Below are 24,069 nucleotides of genomic sequence, written 5' to 3'. Positions count from 1 at the left end.
TGACCTTTTTTCATCTCTTTTAGTTTTACTTTGTTTACATTTGATGAAATCTTGCATCTTGGACTCTTTGTAGGTACAGGTTGTCTGTGGCTGATCTTCTTGCCCAGTGTCTGTCATGCATTAATCCATGTGTTTCCCAGCCTTTGTTACAATCATTGTATCAATTCAATAATTATTTGTATTCCATTCTCAGACGCTCAATGGACTGAGTGCGAAGGTTTTCACAAGTCACAGCTGATAAAACTGGGAATAGTGCCAGTAACCGAGTCTTGCAAACTACTGCTGATGTTGATATTTCTAGTGAATTGCTGAGTACGTTGCAGGGGCTGGCCTTTGTTCCAGACAAGGAGTTAGCAATGCAGACATCAGGAACCAGAGACAACATCTATGTAACCTTGTTGCAGTTGCAAGAAATTACAGATAAAGCCTCAGTGTTCTCTAAGACTTCATCTATACCGCTTCAGTTCCAGCAGAACTTTGACCCATGGGCTTTCATGAAGCAGTTTACAGAACAGATGATAGCAATGATGGAGTGTTGATTTGTGAAAAAGGACTGCAAAGCAGAACTCTGTGATGACAGTTGGCATTCATGACCTTGTCCCTGAGAGATTGGCAGCCTCTTCTCGCTGCATTACAGATGAAGATGATTTGCATGAATGTCAGCATTTGACAAGATCCTCATGGACAGAAGACTTGGTTGTCTTAGAAGACGAAGGCTCTATGAACGTCCCTGGAACTGCAGCAGTTCATGAAGCAACATTCACAAACCTTCTACGTTCCAAAACATCAGGTAGGATGGAATCCTCACCAAGACTCAGTCACTCTGCTTCTGAATCCTGTAGCTCGCACAGGTAGAGAAAAGGAGACAAGAAACAGGGAGGAGCATTCACGAATGCATTCGCGAAAGGAGGAGTCATAAATAGAGCATTCACACATTTAAAGGAGCATTCATGGAAAGAGTATTTATGAAGTGAGAATCCATGTATAGAAGGTTCATTCGTTGGTTTCACATTAATTTCAGACTCGCTGTGCGCATGCGCAGAGCGTGTAAAAATATCTACTGGTCAATTCTGCTTTGGACTTACGCATACCGATAGTGTAAATACACTCAAAACAAAGTGATTAAATAATAATTTATTTACGAGTGACAACTGTTCCTAGCTGACTAAATATATCAATTTACATATGCTTTTCAGGTATTGATGTGCTATTTTGGTTGCAGCTGCATCAGAAATGTGTGTTTTGATAGTCGTGAGACGGGGATGTGCGGGAAGAACGGTGGTGGCGAGATGTGTTTATACAAGAACTTATTGACATAAATCAAGCTATTTATTTCTCTATTCCCGGTCTTTTGTACATACAGGTATAAAAATAAGTTGTAATAGACATAAAACTATGTATTTGGTTTGATTTTTCGTTTTCTTTAGCGTGTGTTTACACTATCGGTAAACATACGTCCAAAGCGGAATTGACCAGTAGATATTTTTACACGCTCTGCGCATGCGCACAGCGAGTCTGAAATTAATGTGAAACCAACGAATGAAAGGACAATGAGTGAAAGGAGAATTCTCAAAGGCACAGTTCAATGGACCCGGAGATCAGATCATTAGTGAAAACATTGAGCCTCCCAGTGAAAAATATGTTCATCTTGATTCTCTGATTTTGATGCCTTGGGTACCCTTAAGATCAACGATCACACTGACGCAGGCTTCTTCGTGGTGGCATGATCTACCCCTGCAGTTATGACAGTTACCAGTTGTTTGATGATCAACCATAGGCAAGGAAGACGTCGGTCATTAGGGATATAACACCAACATAGCCTCATCGCTTCAAGAAGATGAAGACAACATATGTAGCATATGTCATATTTGGGATTTCACTTAAAGTACAAATTCTAGTACTTTTTTTTTGTAGAGTCCCATCCGGGCTTAAAACCGCGCCCTCAGAGTCAGGCACATAATCACGAGCACACAGTCAGCCACCTAGCCCGTTCAGCCACCGCAAAAAATGGAAATCCGACAACTGGTAGTCTAGACTGCGTACCTTGTGTACCCCTCTAATAAATTTAAATTGGCATGGCTCAAACGGCCGAAAGCTATGATTACACAATGCCGTTTTAGAAATATGACTGTTGTGCAATTAGAATTGCATCTTATTACTGGAAGATTGGTGAGACAAGATTCAAGCCATGATTCCAGAATCAATCAACTCTGTTACCAGAGCTCCAGATAAGCTCTGTATTTGTGTCAAATACGCTGTACAAAAGTTGAAATACCCACAAAAGATAAATACCATCATATGGAAAAAACACTAAATATTCATGTTTATGCTGTGTGAAAATAACAATGCATATTTACCCAATACATCAACATCATGTTACATTTCATATCAATTCAAACCCTATTGAACGTAAAGTTTTTCCACCTCAAAATATTCACAACTAAACAGCTAAGTGCAAATAAAATGTACACCATATATATACTGGACAAAATATTGAGGGATATATGTAAAATTTCAAATTATGAATAATGATATGTTTATTCATTGACACACTGATAAAATATCAATCCTGAAATTGCAATTATCCCTAACTTATTTTGTCCAGTATAGAATACCAATGTGGTTTGAAAACCCTTATTAACCCTTGTTAACACATATTTGCTCATCTTTAAATAGTGACCAATCAAATAGTTGTTTTCTTTTTGTAAACAAATCAATAGTTTTGAGCAGGTGTGGTAGAAAGATTCCACACACTTAAAAAAAGTAAAATATCTAGTGTTTTACACTATACAAACAGAAAACTAGTTCATAAGGGGACTGCTAGATGAATAAATAGGCAAGTTATGTGTTTCACACAATCAGATATTTTAAATGAACTTGTAACATAAACTATTTGGCATGGAAGTGAAACAATGATGGGAACAAGTTCGTTTTCTTTTTAAAAAGAAACACCAACTGTTAGAGTGAAGACATAGCTGGTAAATCATCTAGTATCCATTAGATTAGGTTCCACAAGGGCACTGAGTTGGAATCTCACCCTTTATCATGTTGACGTGTTGATAACATACTCTCTGGAGAGCTATTGGTACCTTTACTGCAGACTAGCATGAGTGATTAAGACCCTGTACTTATAACAAAGATATTCATACGTTGAAATATTCGCAAGGCTTATAATAAGAAGATATCATAATTCATGAGATATATTTATGCTATAGATAACTTGCAGAAAGAAGATACATCTAAAAATCCACTTGAATCCGAGAGAAGAAGCCTGACAAGATGTGGTTCCCCACTCTTCTTTGATGTCCCACCTACCCGAAGTGACAGTTGGAAGTGCTGTTGTACAGTTTCCATGGAGCGAGATACAGGACATATCTAAAGGGCAGCTGTTTAATCCACAAGGCGGCCTGGCTCACCATGCAAAAGAAAACAAAATTTGTGTGGACTGCAAGAAGACATTCTTCATCGAGTGCCTACATGTATCCTTCATAGACTGCATTGTTATTTTGCATTTGTGGAATAGAAGACAAAAAACTATATGGAAGAATGAGGCTCTACTTCAGCTATGAAGAAAAAAAGAATTTGAGATGACTATATCAGCTGTCACAGGTCAGCAGACACAAGGCAAAAGAATTTAGCCCTTTTTCAACGAAGAAAACCAAGAGGCTCATGAAGAAGGCACATGGGACAACCACACATATATAAGATCAAAAAACTTTGAGATACATTGTCAGATTATCATGAAGTGAAAATTGTGATGCACCGAGTGGATTGCCAATCCCCCCATACTGGTGCATTGCAGTTAGCCAGTTTCATTGGTACTACAAGATGTGGTGAACCCATATTCATTGGTACTACAAGATGCAGCGAAGCCACTTTTGATGAACTGGAAAGATGCATCTGTTCCTCATAATTCAATGATCTCCTTGAGTTCGGTGAGACATCAGACATCAGAGAACTTGAGATGACTTTTACATACCAAAGAATCTCCAATCCCTAGGCTGCCAGTGTCATTGTACACTGTCATTAAACATTCTTCGAAATCACTACCTACAACATCTGAGTACATCCAAAAAATTGAAGGTGTTTACTCTTGCCACCTATTCAGCAGCCATCAACATGGTGATAGCTATGGCAACTGGTGTTGAGATTACCACTGTGCCTGAACTCCAGTTCCTTCTTTGCTCACTTAGGTTATCTGTGGAATCGTACAGCCTGGGACCTCTCTGTTGACACCTCGACTCCAGTGACTGTGAACCTCAAGAAGAGAAGAACTTTGAGCTCATCACATTTAAGATCTTTCTGGTAGCTCTTGATACTACTGCACTTATGTCAGAACTACATGATCTTGACGTCAGTCAAATATGTTTCAAGAGGAAGAGGCATGGCAGAGTTTTGCTGAGTCTCCAGTGGGACTTCATTGCAAAGAACCAACTGCCATGGTACCCGGACAGACTATATACTTTACAACCGTCCATCATCCTCGGGCCTGATGACACTGAATATCCCTCACCCTGTTCCATCAGAGCGCTGAAGATTTTACATTGTTGCCTTACAAGACTGTTGCAGGTTGCGCATCTGTTTATCAAACTTTCAAAAGCTTCATCAGCAGAAGTGTCCTCGATGAGATCTACCATCCTGCAAGCAAACACTTTCGTGGTCTTCCTCTTGCAGCTGAGGATAATCTGCAGCCCACCATCGAACTGTGGCATAAGTACACTTCAACAGAGAGGATAAGTTTAAAAATCTGAAAATTTTAATGATTAATTGTAAATTTATAATACTTATCCTATCTGTAATCTGTAATCCTATGGATTCCCATCCGACCAACTACGCTTTACAGAATACAATTACTTTAAGATGAGAGTCTCGTGACCAACTGGAGAGCATGCTGCCTATTTCTCAGGAGGCTTTCAGGCTGTCCAGAAATAAGAGCAGTTGTATGTGTTCATGCGAAGGGTTCAAGAGAGGCCAGAAACTAAGTTGCCTGATGATGTATACAATTTAGATTTTAAAGTTTTAAATTTTTTAGATTGTTGTTGTTGTTACACTGAATTTTCCTTTCGGAAATGTCCAGGGTAGCTTATATACTGAGTGAGAGTGACTCTGAGGGCAGTGCTAATTTTTACAGTGTTTCTGCTGTTTTCCTGTATTAACTTCACATTGCTTTCCTTTGAAAATGAAAATGCTAGAAATATGTAAATTCTTGTTTTGACCTTTCAATTTTTGAACACACAACAGAAATTGTAATTATCATGTAATGTAACATTTAAAAAATGCCCATGTTTAGCATCTGATTGTATTTACTTTATCTGTTTAGTCTACAACTAATTACAGTTGCAGTTTCTAAATTATTATGGGTAATAAACTCATAACCTTTTATTTTTTACATGTTATATTCTATTACATTTTATATTCTATCAGTGCACATGCCTTGTTCTGATGACTCTACTCTCTGTATGCTGGGATAGTACACTAAACCCAGTCAGCAGTTTCATATGTATGTTACAGGCGGCAGACTATATGCTAAAGCTCTACAATGATATCTTCCTCAAGTATGACGCTACATTAGTTGAAATTAACCCAATGTCAGAAGATGCCAATGGACGAGGTAAGTACATTTGTTCTGGCATTCAAAATGTTGTTACGGATATTTATGTTTAAGTGTCATTGAGATGGTAAAGTATGATAGGAAAGTAGCATTTCGGTTTAGTTGTATGTAGTTACTCCTGTGTGTCATGAGACAAAATAGTACAGTTAACATTTAAAAAAGCAGCCTCAATTAATTATTTCTTTGTTTTCGATAGGAAGCAGCCTCACATGATGTCTGCAATAACTTATTGATTGGCACATAAGACTTACTCTCAGTTAGTCGTCAGGTGCATTCCAGTAGATATGTATATTTTATGTGAATAGGATTGTGTATTCATGGTACACTGACTGTCTCCAATATATTTCACACCACTTAACCTGTCCCTCCGTTCCTGTACTGCCTGTTTGGTAAAAGTGGGGAAGCTAAAGCACTGTGTAGTTTTTAAGTATAAAAGCATTGCATTTAAGCCATTTTTTGGTTTTGCTTTCTGTCAGTCTTTGGTGTCATACCTTTCAGACTTATGCTGCAAGTCTCAAATGGTGCCATCAAAATCTAGTGTACACATTCTTATGCATATTGTAGTCTTTTGGACCATTTTCATTGGATCTTTACTGCAACTTATTAACTGGAACTGTAACCCGGATTGAACTGAAAAATCATCTTGTTTGGAGGTATTGATAAATTATGGTAAAAAATCATCAACACCAGACTAAACTGTTGTCTGATTGTTGCAAGGAAAAGTCCTTGTAAAGCAGAATTGCCATCTACAAGTAAGCCTAGTAAACTAGGGCTGTGTATTGGCAAATAAATTGTATTGCAATATATTAAGCAATATTGACACCAGTTGTATATGCAAAGCCTATTTTCTACACACTGAATCTATAAGAATATACATTTTCCTTATCCTGACTCATGATTATTTGCTTATCTCCTCTCTCTATGTGTGGAACACTTGAAACCCCTTGAAGTTCCCGTCTTTTGAAGTGGATGTACAATCACCCTCATCCACAGGAAGCCTTCCTGTTTCCCATTGCATCAGTCACCCTGTTTGTCACTTTCTCCTCTATCGTCCGATGAGATGGTTGGAGTCAACTTGAGTCCTGATGTAGGTTATGGCTGTCTGAGGCTGTTATGTATTATTTTGTCCTTCTTGCATGGTTATTTGTTCTTCCAGTGTTCACTGTGAACTTGGTAATGATTTTGTTTATATTTGTCTACTATTCGAATCCATGCTAAAAATATTTTACGTAGGCTCTCTCAAGTCTTGTCTGGCAATTTTGATTCTAATTGCGTCTGGTACCTGTGTGCTAACTACTGCTGAGAATTCAGGTTTATGGTGATTCACCAGACGTACCCTGGGGGTGTCGTTGGGATAATATGGAGACTAGGTCCAAGTCCCAGAAGAGGTCATCGTCAGAATCAATGTCACATCAACCAAAGAGTTGAAGTCATCTATGTCCTCCTAGTTTTCCACTACTATATACTACTAGATCATTGCTGAAACAACAGACCAGCTCTTCTACATAGTCCTTCAGCGATGATATCATCCCTCATGACAAACGAGACATCTACAAAGAATCTCGACTCTTACTACCTGAGATACAGAGCTTCAGGGAATCAGCGTAATGTGCAGCATCTACTAGAACTACATCTACAATGGTGCTGCAACCTTCAGAGTCTACTTTCAACGCAGACATCGACAACATCTCCACTCAACATGTCAGATGCTTCAGCGAATCTACAGCCACTGCAGCATTTGAACACCTGTTACAGTCACCTTGCATGGGGATTCAACAGCTGCAACAGGTCCATCAGTTGAAGAAGATCTTCACCATTAGCTGCATCATCTTGACACACTTTAGACAATGCACTATGTAAATGCTCCCATTATGAACATCTCCATCAGCTGTATCAACTTGACACAGTTCAGAGGATGCACTCTTCATCGACTCTGTGAGTGCACTCATGCGTGTATCATGCTACAGCGGCAAGGATGCACTGACTGCAACCACAATCGTCACAAACGTCGTCATCGTACGTCATCTTTGAAGGATGTGGTCTCCACACACAGGCCTGTGTGGAAGCATTCATGGAATGCTGCATGCAGACATGAAGGTCACTCTGACATTTGGAACAGGGACGACTTTGAAGGTACCCTTTCTGAGAGAGAGGAGGTTCACTTGTGAATGCATTCGTGGAAGAAAAGAGACAACTCATCAAACAGTTGTTGGCTTACATCTTGGATTTCGTTTGGGCTGGACGTCCCTTCACCTTTGAAGGAGTCCTATGATGCCCTCACCTACAAGATGATCTTCAATGACTTGACATCATGACCTCCTCTTACGGTACCAGACAACTTATCTACGATTTCCCACTTGCATGCGCAAACACATTCGAGGAATGCGAACTATTGTACAACTACAAGAATGACGCATGTGGCATCAGCTTACCAACATTCGCATTTTAATGGTAGATGTTTCCAACTTTGAAGAAGATAAGATTATTTATCTACTCAACTTACTACTACTAACAATTCATTTTGAAGTACCTGGCACTTACATCTGATATGTCAATTCCATATCCCAGCACATCACAGGATTTATTATTATGCCCAGTGAGCATTTAAAATACATCTTCAGTGAACTAAGTCAAGGTGACAAAAGTTAAAACGCCTATTCATCCCACCATCTACTGAGACACCTACGGAAGTATCTCTGGACATTATCTGTGTATGGATGAGAGCCATTATACTTAGGGCCGACAAAGGAGCAGGACTTAAACCTCTGCAAGCCTCCAATCCACATGAAATAAGAGCATTGGCATCAATACCTGCTCTACATGGAAATAGCTCGCTTACTAAGACGCTCTATGGAGTAAAATGGTTGAGAGTCCATGCGCATGTGCCGAACAGACAAGCACGAGTGATTATGACCCAGTATTCGTATCAGCGATCACTTCACAAGAAGAGAAGTTTGACTGGATGTGATCCCCCTGTTTCACAGAGTTCTGAAGGGGGAAGTGCTTAACGTACTTATATGGCAGCCAACAGAATCCATGGTCTGACCCACCACCAATTCCATCGGATTCTGTAACCAAACAAGAATGAGTCAGGATAAGGAAAAAAAATGTAATTTTCTAAATAAAATTGATATTTTAGGGCTGGTCATGTGACCAATGCTGTGGGAAATGGGGAGGTTTCCTGTGGGTGAGTGTGATTGTCCATCGGCTTCAAAAGAAGGGAACTTTAAGGAATTTCATGTGGCATAGAAGGAGGAGATGAGCAAATAAGCATGAGTCAGGATAAGCATGCTATATCAATTTAAATAAAAAAATTACATTTTGTGGTTGTGATAACAGAATTCAAATTTAGATGTGATTTTGAGAGATTATATTTTCTTGTTTTTTAAATGTTTTGTATTTCAAGTATGCTGTGTTTAGTGTGTTGCCAATTAATTACAATTGAAAATTTCAGTGTGAATTAAAGTGTGTGTAGATTTTAAAGCTCATATACAACTCTAAACACATGCAGATTCTTATACCAAGGGTATGGACTTACAGTAACAAATTATCAAAAATGCAAATTCAACTTAAAAAGTTGAAAAATAAAGCGATGAAAAAAAACCCCATGAAATCAGAGTTCTAACATTTCACTAATTTCACCCCAACTGGAGAAAAGTGGTTTTATTAGCTATGCTGCACAGCGCACATAGGGCATACGCAATTATGAGGTTCGTGTGGCTTGAACCGGGATGCCTGGATGGTTTATTCACGAGAAGGTGACTTGTAAACACAAGTTATGTGGAAGGATCATTGCTGTGATTGAAGTGAGAGAACAGAAGATTTTTCTTGTGATTCCAAGCATCTTGGGTGTGCATAAAAAAAAAACACATTGGTTCCATACTTTCTTTATTTTTTCACATCTTGCTTTTTTGGGGTTGGTAGATTTCAAGAATGTGTAGCAGTAGAAATGCTAATATCATTGCTAAAAATGCTCAACTTGAAAACTGAAATGTTTTGATTCTTGTCAATGGAAACAGATGAGATACTGGCTGGTTGCCATAAGCAACTACCGTCACAGACAAAAGTCAGTGGAAAAAAAGTACTGGTGAAAAAGTACTAAATTTGACAGGGAAGAAATGTCATCTGGAAAAGAGTCCTGCTTTCATTTTTCTGTAACAAAAGTTAAGAAAAGAGAATAATGATATTAAAGTTTCTAATACAGTTTGCAGGACTTTGGGAACATTTACTGAGTTTTATGCACACCATGGGAAACTTGAATTGAAACAGTGCATAGTCCCTGCAGATATTTCTGCATCTGGATGACATGGTTACAAATGCATGAAATGCAGAAAAACTGTATACTATACTAAAACTATATACTCACACCTGAGCGTATTGGCAAATGAACCAGTTATTGAGGGTCTTCTTTACACTTCTGCGTATCCCTCGTTTTGGGAGTAGTAAAACCCAAGTACAAAATATTGCAATTATTATTTGTGATTCTATCCTTATAATTTTGTTTATTTGTGTCTTCGTAATTGGAAATGTATGTTATATGACATGAATAAATGATAGGTTGTGTTTTAATTATGTTTGTTTTTTGGGCAGCATGTAAGCGCTAACTTAAACCAAAGAGATAACCACAAAACTTCATGAATACATTATTACACAGTATAGCAGTTATGAGAAAAAGCTTTGCAATACATATTGTGTGAAAAGCATATTGCTGCATAACCTTCTATACTGAAAGTATAAGTGTCCAAGACGTTGACAGTCACATGTGCTGCCTGTTTGTTGAGGACACTAGAAGAGTCTTAACAGTTGTTGACATGCAACAGTTGAGCTGTCTGGCCACTGCATGTCACAGCTGTTTAGGACCAGGCATCTTAGTTGATACACACAGCGTGGTTGGCTGAGTCAGGAAGGCAGAGAGAGACAAGGCAGTGCGGTTGGACTGTACATTCCTGAGCCCTGATCTAGACCGCACATGCTATATAAAACCTGCACGTGTGTTGCGGGTATTCCCTTTAGGCACTAATATACAATGGAATTTGGTCAAGGTTGTCACATACATCACTGCTATCTACTATTGTTTAAGAAATGTATGTATGTATTGGATTTATTCAGGCAGAAAGCTGACATTCCGTACATTTTCAAAACATTATAATAAGAAGAATCTGTTCATTTTCAAATCACTTTAAGAGGTCTTTGTAGAGATTTTCCTGCAATTCAGTATATATGCACATTGAGTGTGTTATCTAATTCTGCCAATACAGTCATGCAGTCATATTCAAGCAGGGTATTTGGCCTCAAAATTATAAGGAATTTGGACTCACTGTTTTGAAACTGATAAATCCATCCACTGCAGTTAATAGCACATTTTCGGCTCAGTAATTCCAGTTTTTTAAAAGTGATTTTCACATGTTCTTTCCATTTTGAGTACAAATTCCAACGAAAATAACACTTAAACTTGCTCCCTATAGAATACACAAAATGCAGCTTCAAACCTTCTCGGAAGTGCTACTAGAATGTTCAACAACCAGTGTACTCTGTCTGCCACACTGTATGAATGAAACCTATGTTTGCGATAGATTCATGTGAAAACAAACCCTGCTTGAATAAACTGTGTTAATTTCATCTGAAAGATGGTAATTGAGGCTTTACGACAGCGTAAACAGTTTCCTGTAGAAAACCCGGATAAGATAATTGTGACACTTCAACTAAACATACTTTTCAGTTTTACAGCATTCCAGACTGGGTTTGTTTACTGTGACCTCCCTTGTCAAGATTTCTACAGACAGTCACTAATCTTCATTTATGGTTTGCCACAAAGTAAAGTGTTAAGATAACACCAATTATGTTAATACAAACAATGTTAGAGTGGAGAAATAGTGTGAGTTAAGCTTCAGATGGAAAGGGTTGCTAACATGGCCGCCATCTGTAAATGATGATGCCAGCCATAGCAACAGTTAGTACACGCATGCGCAAGCCATGACTGATTACTCTCCTCGCTCTCAGCAGAAGGCAGACTAAAGAGCCTGCCTGGGCCAGATATAAACAGCTGTGATGTGTGAATAATCCACCTTTAAGCAAACCCACTGCTCACTCTTTTTCAACAGCTGATAACTGAAGCATGGTTACAAATTCACCAGTGGACCAAAGACCAAACATCAAGTGATTCACTTTGATTTAGAGTTGACTGTCCCTTTTACCTCTTAACAAACATGGTGGCAAACACGGCATGTGATTCAGGTTTTGAAAGTGTGAATAACAGTAAGTTTATGGTTTTAATTGTTCACTTGATGTAGGTTCCAGGTTTCTTGTCAGGTATGAAAAGAGACTGAAACTACTTGTAATCAGGAGTCACCTCAACTAATTGTAGTGCTCACAAGCAAGCTATTGAGACTAAAAGTAAGAGAAAAGTAAGTCTGATATTGTTGCTGTGTTATATGAGAGAGAAACCATGGGAAACATTTTATTTTGCTATTATTACTTACGTCAGATAGTACCAGTGGACAAAAACTCTGCTTGTGGGTTTCACACAGTGATGAGCACCTAAGAACTGTATCACAACACAATACTGTTAAAATAGGCTTTAAACTGGCTCACTTACCTGCATATCAGGTTTTAAACTATATTTCATTTCTCAGGGTGTTGCCTCTTTACGAAGAAGAGATTGGAAATTACCTCATATTTTCATGTTGAAGTCTCATGCATGCACATGTAATAAATACTCAGTATAATTATGAGAGTGGATGTCTGTAATGCTTCTTCAGTCACTAATGTATAGTCAGCCAAGCATGAACATCAATGGAGGTCATTAATAGAGCAGACAAAAGTTGTCTGAATTAGTGGAAAGAGACTCAGTGTTGCCAGTGTTACGGTTAAGAATTTGCCATGACAAAAGGTGTAAGAAATCCCTTGTGAACCAGCGAAACAGAACAAAGCCAAGTCTAAAACATTCAAATATTATTATTAGCAAAGAGAGCAAGTTATACAAAGTCACAAGTCAATTCCACAATACAGATTTCAAATACAATACAAGTGAGACAAAATGTAAGGCAATAGGTCACAAAATATGATATGGAAAACTCACCAAAGTCTTAGTGTGAGAGAGAAACAGAATGAAGCAGAATGTAACACCGCGAGCGGTCTGGCAGCATTGAAGGAAATTGATGATGTATATACTCCAGTAATTGTGTGTCTGTGTCCCAAAGATAGCGACTAGCCTTTGTATATTTATTCAATCATAGTTTCAAGAACTTTCGAGCCCTTTCGACCATCGCCACTAACGTTGAGAGCTCAAGAAGGATCGTAGTGGTCTTGTGTTGTTCTTGTTCAAAGGGAGGTAACTCTAAAGTACTGCCTCTTAAATGATTCTCTGTGGGAAATGCGACCCCTAATAACTAACACTAAAACCTTAAATATTGTGACCCAGTTACAACTACTGCAATAATAACTAATAACAACTCAAATCACGGAAAATACACTCTCGTAACACCAGGAACAGAGAAGTGTCACTGCTCATAGCTAGTGTTTTGGAACAGGTGGATTAATGCTTTGTCTTGGATGCTGTCAACAGATGTTGAAATGATTTAAAACTTCCGTTGGATAACATTCCCATTATCACTATCAAGAATCAGTCATGAAATAATGTATTTGAAATTCTTGTTGACAGTATTCTGCATGGACTGCAAGTTGAATTTTGATGACAATGCTGCATACCGCCAAAAGGATATTTTCTCTCTTCGTGACTGGACCCAGGAAGATGAGAGAGACCAGCGGGCTGCTGAAGCAGATCTCAATTACATAGGGTTGGATGGCAGCATCGGATGTCTTGGTATGTCTGTAACAAGTGTCACTGATAGACATCATTTCCAGGAGAGAACTGACACATTGTAGTGAACTGAACCAGTGATTGTATTGATATGCTTGTATATCACTGATAGACATCATTTCCAGGAGAGAACTGACACATTGTAGTGAACTGAACCACTGGTTGTATTGATATGCTTGTATATCACTGATAGACATCATTAACAGCAGGACCCGTGAAGATCTGGAGTAGAATAGGTCTTCAGCATATGTCATCAGTTCCCAACTGTGCAGATCATGCTGATGATCGCTGAATCGTCTGGTCCAGACTTGATTATTTACAGACTGCACCATATACCTGGAATATTTCGGAGTGCGGCATAATACTAAACTCATTCCCTCAGGCACTATTTACAAATTACAGTAGAGAACTGACATATTGTCACTTTCTGTTCTTAACTTAGTGACAGTGTCTTCCATCCTGTTTGTCATGCAGGTTTTGAATCCTCATATTTCAGAAAGTAATATTTCTGAGGTCACAAACCTTTCAAATTACTCTGGTAAGGTATGTTATAACAGATACAGAGGTTCGGTGTGATAAGTGATTTGGTCTGTGTTTGACTGGGAATCCAGCAGTGTAAGAAGTGAGAGATTTGAGGTGTTTTATAAAGGGTTGAAACTAATTTCAGCTGATCAATGTGTTATTTGACAGTAAATGGTGCTGGTCTGGCCATGGCCACCATGGATATCATCAAGCTCCATGGAGGCACTCCTGCCAACTTCCTGGATGTTGGTGGTGGTGCTACCTCACAGCAGGTGACCGAAGCATTTAGACTCATCACATCAGACCCAAAGGTAAGGGTTAACACAGTTTTGTACTGATTGTAATTCCAATGTGGTTAGGCGTAGTCAGCTCTTTTTTCTACATTTCACATAAATGCCTGGTTTGTTATTGGTAGTTTTCCATTTTCGAATGTATTAATTATTTGAGCAAGTCTTAATTTGTTTGTTTGGGTTTTCATTACAGTTACATTGTGACAAGATAATAAAGACAGAAACAGTATTATGTTTTAGAAGAGTGTTGCTGACCTATTGCATTGTGTTTTCCTTTCTGACAGGTTCATGCGATTTTGGTGAATATATTTGGTGGTATCATGCGGTGTGATATAATTGCTCAGGGTATTGTAGCAGCCGCAGCAGAACTACAGCTGAAAATACCAATAGTTGTCAGATTACAAGGTGAGAGACACATGGAAAAACATCCATATACTGTGTCTGTTTGAGGCTAATCCTGGCAGTTGACATGTTTAAGTATTTCCTTGTGATAGTCGACTATAACGGTGAAAGAAAAACATACTGGCATTACTCATGCACTGTGGGGCCAAGTGCAGCATACCTTCTGCAGCTCAGGTAGTGAATTATTTATGTCACTGGTCAAGAGTGACTTGGATTATGACTGGGCTTGTTTGTTTTTGTATATAATGCATGTCTCTTCATAATATCTCAGGGGTCCTATAAGTATGGTAATGAAAACTTACATCATCATTGCAGAGTCTGCATTCTTGTGTCACTTCTGTTTATCCCTGTACTGTGTTTAACATGTTTCTTGCTTAGCAACAACAAGTTCAAAACACACTGACTCACAAATGAGTACTTGGGCAAGTATTTTATTCTGAGTGCATAGAACGTTGAACTGAGAGATAATGGTCACTCTGTTTGCCCTCATTGAATTGCAGAAACTTTATTGGAGTCATTATCAACATGGCAGAGATGTTTTTGTTCGGGCTTAAACGGCCATTAACCCCAGCCAGTCAGGGACACTCCTATGAGGGTGTTACTTTCAATCTTGCAGAGCCTCGAGTGACCTAAGTCTAAAGACTCTGCATCTGTAGATTACAAATATTTTGTAGAAAAGTCAGATGTAGTGCCTAAAGGAAAGGGAAGAAAACAGGTTTTACTAAAATAGCCTCCTTAAGTTTAACTAATGTCAGAAACCAGTGAACATAACCAAGTTTTATGTGGAGGCTCTGCAATCAGTAATCGACATATTACAACCAAGTTTAGTTCAGCAAGCAAGATGTGTAATTTCTTGTATCTATTCATTTGTATAGTTTGGTTGTGTGTAGTGGAAATAGTTTCTGATGCTCCCAATGATCACATCAACAGCCCTAAAGGCAGAAGGTATGACAGCTGATGAATGTTGTTGCAGACTGCTGTAGCATTCAGTTGTTCATTCAGACGTGTGCAGCAGTGTCATGGTCAGATCTCCAAGATCTGGGTTATTTTTTGTACTTTTTTCCAGGAACAAGAAATGAAGATGCAAAAGCTATCATTGCAGCCAGTCAAATGAAGATCTTAGCCTGTGATAATCTTGATGAGGCAGCTAGAATGGTGAGACAGTGTTGCTTTAGGGATTGGTAAAGAGAACTTTGACAAAGGGACATTTCCTGAATTTATAATGGGCCATTACCCTTGTCTCAATAGTTAACTTCAAAATTTTAGTGCAGCATTTTTCATTCTAATGCGCAAAATAACCCATGGTCCCTGCCTTTCCTAATCCCAGTTGCTTGTATTAAAGTACTGCCACAAAGATCTGTAACACAAGCACGTCAATATGGCTCATCTCAGGGTGAGCAGAGTAACAGTACTGCTTCAGCCTGGACAGAATATGGAGCCATTCACTTTTTGTAGCATATAGTCCTGTTTCAGTACATTTTGACAAGAAAGTAAAGTTTGTAATTCCACCAATGTCAAACTGTGACATGATACATCTCTAACCTGTGATTGTTACACACTGCTGTGGTTGCCCATCGCACCACAGTAGTCATGTTGAACATGTAATTTGGCCCTTTTCTTAGCCAGTTATCAATTGCATTGAAATCAGATCTTAGTGCTGGTATGAACGACATCCCATTCCAAGCAGTATTTCCCACAAGCCATGGAAAGTCTCTTCCATTTCGAATGTTTCTCCTATCGTAATATGAAACAGACAAGGATTGTTATGAAATGAGCGGAACTGCAATATCTTTGAAAAATTTTTCGAGGCCCAGTCTGGAAAGTGGTGTTCTTATCGGTCAGACAGAAGTTGTTTTGGCTCATAATTCCATAATGGGGAATGTCCTCAGATGTTTTGAGCATCTCATTTCATAAAAACAAAAAGTACATTTTTGTCTTGTGAGACCTTCCCAACAGCGCCCCCTGTAACCAAGAGCAAGTAACTTGTGCGATCAACCTTGCACCTTACTTTTTAGTCAAGTAGAGCAGTTGCTATGCTGCTGACCTCCAGGATTCATTCATACCTGATATCCCTGCTGGCGGATGACTTTCTCTGTTCTTTTGGGAGTGAGAGAGAGTCACTTCAAATCCCTGGATCCTGTAGACACTCAGAGATTGCCATTTGCTGTAGTGGAAACAAGGCCCTTCCCCTTTCTCTGGGATTCATTACACTTCTGTGCCAAACTCTCAGAAAAATTTGATATACTCCATTCTGAGGTCCATTTGTTGCTGGACAAGGCAGCCATCGATGTGGTTTTGAGGGGCCAAGGAAACCTAGGGTTTTACACCACATATTTACTGGTTGCCAAGATGGATGGAGAGCTTCCACCCATTCTCAACCTCAGGGATCTGATCTTTCAAGAGGCAGAGGACTCACAGACTCCACTCAGATGGTGATGGATATTTTCACCATGTTGGATTATCAACCTCAAGAAATCAGACCTGGTTCCGACACAGGATCTGCTTTTCTTGGGTGTGAGATTTGAAACGCAGCAAGGCATAGTCTCCACATCACTTGACCACATATCCACAGTCCAGAGGATTGTTTTACAATTCCTTTACTTCCTTAATGCCTCAGATTCCTCAGGGCCTCAGATCAGTTCCAGTTGTTAGACAACATGGCAGCGACTGTGAACATAATTTGGTGTATGCGTCTGTAGATGCGATCTGTTCAGCAAACTTTGGCACAGCTTTTGTCTTGCTTGGAGAGTTATAAGATTCTGGTAACAGCGGAGTGGCTCATTTCTCACATGCGGAGTTGGACTGACACCAGGAATTTATCAGGGGGTATACTATTGGAGACCCCGGTGCCAACGCCTACAATTCAAACGGACGTCTCTCTCACAGGGGTGTGTACGCACGCGCAAAATTCCAGGAGCAGATTTGCAACACTGTGGCTCGTCTAAAAATGGACAACCAAACAGTAGTCCTATATCCTGAAGGATCCTTAAGGAGGCGTGGCAGTTTCTACTTTGGTTTGAATGGTTCATCATTCAAGTCATGCCTGTTTATCTCCTGAAGTGGATAACATTGGTGCAGATGCACTCTCAAGTGGGTCCTAGTCAAAAGGGCCGCATGACAAAAGGGTAGCAAAATGGAAGAGTCAAAAGGTCTGCAAGAAAGTCAAAAGGGCCACCTCAAAAAGTCAAAAGGGCCTCAGACTCCTAGTCAAAAGGGCCAGATATAAATAAAATGAGAATAATAATGTCTTTTTTCAATATTATCATAGTAAAACATTTTACATCTACTTAGTGTATATTTTGAACACACTAGTCCTGCTCTTAACAGATATGTTTTTCAATATTAGAAAGAAAATAATGACAAAGAATAGATTATGTAATGGCTACATATTTCATGTCAGTAGTAAAACATTTCCCATTTATTATTATGATAAATATAATGTTTTTAAAAATGGCACCCAATGCACCAGTAAGAAACTAAAATATTGCTCAAAAACACATATACACAATGTAACTCTTCCCTGTAATGTTCGTGTTTTTACTATCATATAAGTTATCACATCATGTCAAGGGAAATACGGGGTTTTATCAGTCCCGAGTAAGGTTGTATTCCCCGAGCCGGGGGCTCACAATGTGATAACCCATTTATCTAGCTGAATGTTTTCACTAAATCAAAACAAAACAACACGCATCAAATCGACTTGCTGCCATGTTGACACCAGCTGATCGTTTGACCTCAATGCACCACACGTTACTAAAGGCTTGTCGATGCATGCTTTTTTCAATTCTCGCGTCGTCACCAAGGCATAGTGGGAGGATAAGACTTTCGCAGCGGGAGTATAAAAGTCGTATACTCCCGCTGGCAGATCGTGATGGATGAACATGGTATTTTATCAGAGTCACATGGACCAATCAAAACTCAACATTCTTACATGAGGCTAGATAATGTAAGTTGTCACTAATCTCATGAATGTCTTTGTTTTCTCTGCTCTTCAGTCAATACTGTCAGAATATTTTAGGGTATTGTTTCCATTGTTATTAAACCTTACAACTGATACTGAGTTGACTCTGTGTCAATGTGTGACAGTATAAGATCATGGCATGCCATCATGTGTGATTGTTGCACAAGATGGACCCACAGGACATGCGACACTGGAGTGTCAGGAGACCAGTTTCCTTTTAGCTGTCACATGTGCCAATCCATTGGAAATGCTGTGGCATCTGTCAGTATAGAAGTTGGTCATTTCTCTCTGACACTGGAGACTTCTACCGGATCAGACTAAGTCCCTTGTGCTGATATCACAGCCTCAGCTGAGAGGTCTATGAACCAGAGACTGTTGACTACACAGTAATGGATAGGGGCGCACAGAAGGGGAAGCCTCTCCTTGTTTTGGAACCTATGTTCTAAAGGTTGGTATACATTAACATGTATAATAGTAATAAAATAATTCAAATGAATATAAAGTTTAAGTGGAAGATTTGACAAAACAGTATAAATAACTTCAATTTCACAATTTTAAATTAAATTGTTTGGTTTTGATTTAATGTCTTTCCCTTTGGTTTTCAGCAAATACGACGTCAGGTTTACTGGCATTGTAGTTGGCGTGTGAGTCAGTGAGTTTAGTTTTACGCCGCACTCAGCAATATTCCAGCTATATGGCGGCAGTCAGTAAATAATCGAGTCTGGACCAGACAGTCCAGTGATCAACAACATGAGCATCTATCTGCGCAATTGGGAACCCATGACATGTGGGAACCAAGTCAGTGAGCCTGACCACCTGATCCCGTTAGCTGCCTCTTACAACAAGCATAGTCGCCTTTTGTGGGTTGTTGAAGGCCTATTCTGCCCTGGGACCTTTATGGGTCTTGTAGTCGGCAAACCCAGTGTGCCGTGCAGTACACAAGAAGAACAGCCAGCAGGACCCAGGAGGAGGTTTTTGCTGCCTGGAGGCTCTTTAAGAATGGAGACGTTAGCCCAGTCAAACTGTTGTGTTTGTGTTCAAGGCTGACAGGACCAGCGGAGTGTGAATGTTGAATGAGATCTCTTGAAATGATGACTTACTGTTCAATGAAATATATAACCATTACATCCATCTAATGTTTGTCACCTTTTTCTCACAAATATTGAAAACAGGACTAGTATGCACAAAATGTACATTGTACAGATGTATAAACAAGACATCCAAGGGATTAGTGACAAAATATTCACTTGCTTACTGTACGTTATGGGCAGTGGTTTTTTTGGGCAAGTTCCCCATAGTACACTCCTCCGAACCTTGTGTTTGGGGGTTGGGCTTTATTTTTGTGTGACACTGTTAAACCAAACAGCATGTAGGCTAAGACATTCTGCCCTAGTCCTCACCCTAGCCATGTCCCTGTCTTGACTGACATTGGCATCCAGGTGACTGGGTGAGTGTAATTTTCCATGTGGTTGTAGATTGTTACTTTGGATGGATTGTTGTGTCAGACAGAATTCCACTCCAGTCTCAAATATCTTTTGGAGTCTTAATTATGCTCATATATACCCCAAGGAGGACTTCTCCTGAAAAAGAATTGTACAAACCTGTAGAGGTTCTTGATTCTTTGAAGAAAGCCCTCCTTGGGTATGGCCACCCACCTCCCCCATATTCTGTCTGATTCATTCAGCATGAAAAGTGAGTTGCAAGGTTGAGTTACCTGCTCTTGGCTGTTGGGAGTCCAGAGCGTCCCTGTAGGGTTGTCTCACAAGACAAAAATGTGTTTTTGCATTTGTAAATATTTTTAAAAAAATAGTTACAACTGTTGTTCTTCAAAGAATCAAGAACCTCTACAAGTTTGTACGACTTTCTGATGTGTTGTTTTCTCATTTTCCTTACCAAACACTTTACTTTTTTTCAGGTTGTAAAGCTATCAACAATTGTGACCCTTGCAAGAGAAGCTGACATACATGTCAAGTTTGAACTACCACTGTAAATAATCCTCAGTAATATATAATCCATGAAATGTTCTGAAAGTTGTTTATTTGAAGAGACTGTAGATAAAACCGCACACACCAGACTTCCAGTATGGATGACTGTTGGTAACTGTTATCTCTCTCTGACAGAAGTGGTCGATCATGACATGTGAGGCAAGGCTGTAGACAGGCATTCAGGGCAACAGATGTAATGTATAGATTTAAAAAAAGAACTCTGTTTGATGCTGAAAATTAAAGATGTTTGTGTAGCTGTGTCAGCATTAATTGGTGGTGTGAGACAGATGTGGCCTGTGTGGTCAGTGAGAACAGGCACATGAGGCAATTTATGTGTTTACAGTGTTGTATGTCTGCGTGGAGTGACACTCTAGTGTTGGTTATTTCAGGTTGTAGCAGAGCTTGGGTAAGTTTGCTGGTGGGTTGACTATACTGCTGCCAGTGTAGGTGAACACCAAGGCAGTCTAACCACGTCCCTGCCACAGATCACCCTCTTCTCTCTCAGATTAGATGTATTCCTTGTCAGTCTGCCTCTTACTGTCCCTGGCCTTCTACACTGACTGGTCACTGGGAACTGTCTTGGGGTGTATGTAGATTACCAGCTGCAGGCCTTGATATATTGTTCAAAAATTCTAGTTGCAAAGGCTAGGATATAACAACTTTCATATACTCTCTTTGATAACATAATGTCCTCCAGAACAACATCAAGTGACTGACCAGGAATATACCCTGACTCTGTTTAGACTTTGGCCTCCTATTTTCATCCAGTGTTTAGAATGTAGTAATAGTGTATTGGTCACTCACTGTTTTCTTCACACATCATTGACCCTGGAGAGCTATGACGAACACCTCACTGAGTGCTCTGTTCACAGTTTGTTTTTTTTCTCATACCCGAGATTACAGTGATATGTGAGCATAATATGGTGTCTCCAGTTAGTGCTATTTATATCACATTTGTCACAGTAATAAGAGAGAAGAATGTTCATCTTAGTATGGGTAGGTTGAGATGACTTCAGTGGAATCTGTCTAAAGTATGTTTGTGTAGAAAGTCAATGCAATGATAACATTGTAAAGTTAATCTTGTTGGTCACATTTAGTTTCAATTCTTTTCATGTGTAATTGTTTAAATTGTTTGATAGTTATGTAACTGAATTTCTGAATAAACCCTTTTGACCCATGCAACTTTTAGGTCAACTTATTTTGCAGTTGGTGATATTAGCTATGATACTGCTATGGTACTGATGCTTTAGCTTTCAATCTTTGTCGTGATCACATTGTTATTGAAGAGAACATCTTACTGGACATGCCAAAACTTCAAGTGAACCTTTGTTTCAGTCTGCATGAGACAGATTTTACTTGAAAAATTGTATTTAGTAAATGTGGTCATTCTTTCAACAAGATTTGTGTTGTACAGATTCCACTGTATTTCCACCATATTGCATCTCAACGCTACAGTGACTGTTTTAAATGCAAACTGATGAAGCAGAAATAGGAATTTAAAGCATGCTGAATAAAATTATGGGATGAATTTTTTTCACATGCCTGTCACAGAGAGTTATTGTTTTGCCATCTTGCACAAACTTTGCTTGGTACAACTATCATGAACAGGGTGTTGTCATGGTTTTCACTTAGCCATGTATGTAAGGCATGCCCGTACCTTTGTCAACAAGATTGACCTTTGCCAGTGTACGGACATGATCAGCATGTATGAAATAGTTCTACCTGTGAGTAATATTTGTTCCTCTCTGTGTACTGAACTTCTATTTCCACTTTGCATGGCATGCCTAGCTGAGTGAAATAGTCTTCTAAACCATATTGTTGTTGTTTTTCACATCTAATAACATCTCCCTGGATGGTGGAGCTGGTTGGTGGAGCTGGTGAAGGAAATATAATTGTTGACTAATTGTGCACATCACTAACACAGGGGTAGGACACCTGATTGTGTCATCGAAACTATCAGCATTGCATGGATTTGTATTAACAACCCACCAACCTATTCTTTTCCCTGCTACAAGTTAATAACACACTTATTCTTGTTTGTCCACACCTAACAACTAAACTATCAGGTGAAGCAGTTACAAGTGTTGTGTGTGAAACAATGCTGGAATGGGTAACCGAAACTCTGACTTGACGAAAAAGATATGTGAAGGGGAGAAAGTACCCAGACTCAGCTTTCTCAACCAGCATCTATTTAAGACAGACAAAAAAGAGAAAACAAATAATATGAAACTCTTCTAAGGTTTTCTGTTTGTGTCAGGGTATTTTTTTTAAAAGATTTCCTGTAATATACATGTTAAGCATAAAACTTGTTTGCTTGAAACAAGACTCATTGTTGATTCAGAACTTCAAGACAATTTCAGAGTGTATAATAGCAAACCCAGTATAACATGTAAAGTTATGTCCAGGGCAGGCACTCTGTTCTTCCCGCATTATATTTCTAGGACAGTTATAGTGGATAATGAAAAAAGCATGTTCAGATAATGATGCTCAAGAAACAATGAAAAATGTACTATTCATAAATTGATAAATATCTTTTTTGCAATTGTTTACCATTCCCAGGCTCCTGACTTCTATAAAGGACACCCTGACTAGCCTCCAGCCTATTGTGGATCACTTAATCCAGCACCACCTTGCAGTGTGGCTGGCAGGACATGTAGATACTGACTGTACAGAAACCCAGTTGCTGTGTAAAGAGAGATGATGATACTATGTGCTGACTGATGCAGAATATTCATTCATGCCTCCATTAAAACATGTTATTCTTTTCCCATGCTTATGTTTTTATGTGTATAGAAATTAAGTTACGAATATTATGTTGCAAAAATAACAGTTGGGTGGTTGTGACATGGCTGAGTGTACAATAGATCAGCCTCGGTGACTCATTCAACAGAATGGTGGACATTTCACACGAAGTCAACCATATGTTTATCTGAACCAAATTAGATCAGGTCACTCTATTCTATTGTTTTGCTGTCATTTGCCACTGCTGAGAATGGTGGTGTAAAGGGTAAAGAGCTACAGGTCACTGTATTTCTGGTTATAGTCTACTTAACTAAAGTGGATATGTGTCAATAAAGGGATGTTCTCTCTTTGCCTGCAGGTTTAGGGATTAAAATCACTGGACTGTACTAATGCTTAGAACAATAGGAATTGAGTTTATGGCTAGGATTAGAAATGCAAGTATACCAGGAAATATGGGGAGACAGTTAAGTTTATCACATTTTGTTATTGCATTTAAAGTACCCACAGCTGCAATGAATACACAAATATAAATCATTTGACAAATATGGTGATGTTTTTAATTTTACTAATATTGCATGAAGCATCAGCAAATACACAATTTTGCGCATATATTCGACAAATATATGAATTTGAATTATTTGCCAAATATGGTGAAAATGAAATGTCATTGCAAATATCATAAAGTACATGAATATATAAAGACATTCACAATTCCACCAGATCATCAACTTATTTAG

The 24,069-nt window shown here is 39.0% G+C and overlaps 1 protein-coding gene across 2 annotated transcripts in view; it reads left to right on the top strand.

The window, feature by feature from the left end:
• The window catches only part of LOC137281515 (succinate--CoA ligase [ADP-forming] subunit beta, mitochondrial-like), an 81,760-nt gene extending 58,405 nt beyond the window's left edge, over positions 1–23,355 (top strand). The window contains exons 7-14 of one of the 2 annotated variants that reach the window (XM_067812782.1): positions 5,512–5,611; positions 13,272–13,433; positions 14,121–14,263; positions 14,527–14,647; positions 15,711–15,799; positions 20,521–20,591; positions 20,980–20,996; positions 23,150–23,240. In XM_067812782.1, coding sequence (XP_067668883.1) covers positions 5,512–5,611; positions 13,272–13,433; positions 14,121–14,263; positions 14,527–14,647; positions 15,711–15,799; positions 20,521–20,591; positions 20,980–20,986 — 693 coding nt within the window. In that variant the 3' untranslated portion in view covers positions 20,987–20,996; positions 23,150–23,240. Of the gene's footprint in view, positions 1–5,511; positions 5,612–13,271; positions 13,434–14,120; positions 14,264–14,526; positions 14,648–15,710; positions 15,800–20,520; positions 20,606–20,979; positions 20,997–23,149 lie in introns of both variants that reach the window. The other variant, XM_067812783.1, reaches the window with a different exon arrangement.
• Positions 23,356–24,069: the final 714 nt, after the last annotated feature.

The sequence above is a fragment of the Haliotis asinina genome, chromosome 4, assembly GCF_037392515.1.
Source record: "Haliotis asinina isolate JCU_RB_2024 chromosome 4, JCU_Hal_asi_v2, whole genome shotgun sequence".
NCBI lineage: Eukaryota > Metazoa > Mollusca > Gastropoda > Lepetellida > Haliotidae > Haliotis > Haliotis asinina.
Note: the sequence above shows the minus strand (reverse complement) of the source record. Positions and strands in the feature narration are given on the sequence as shown.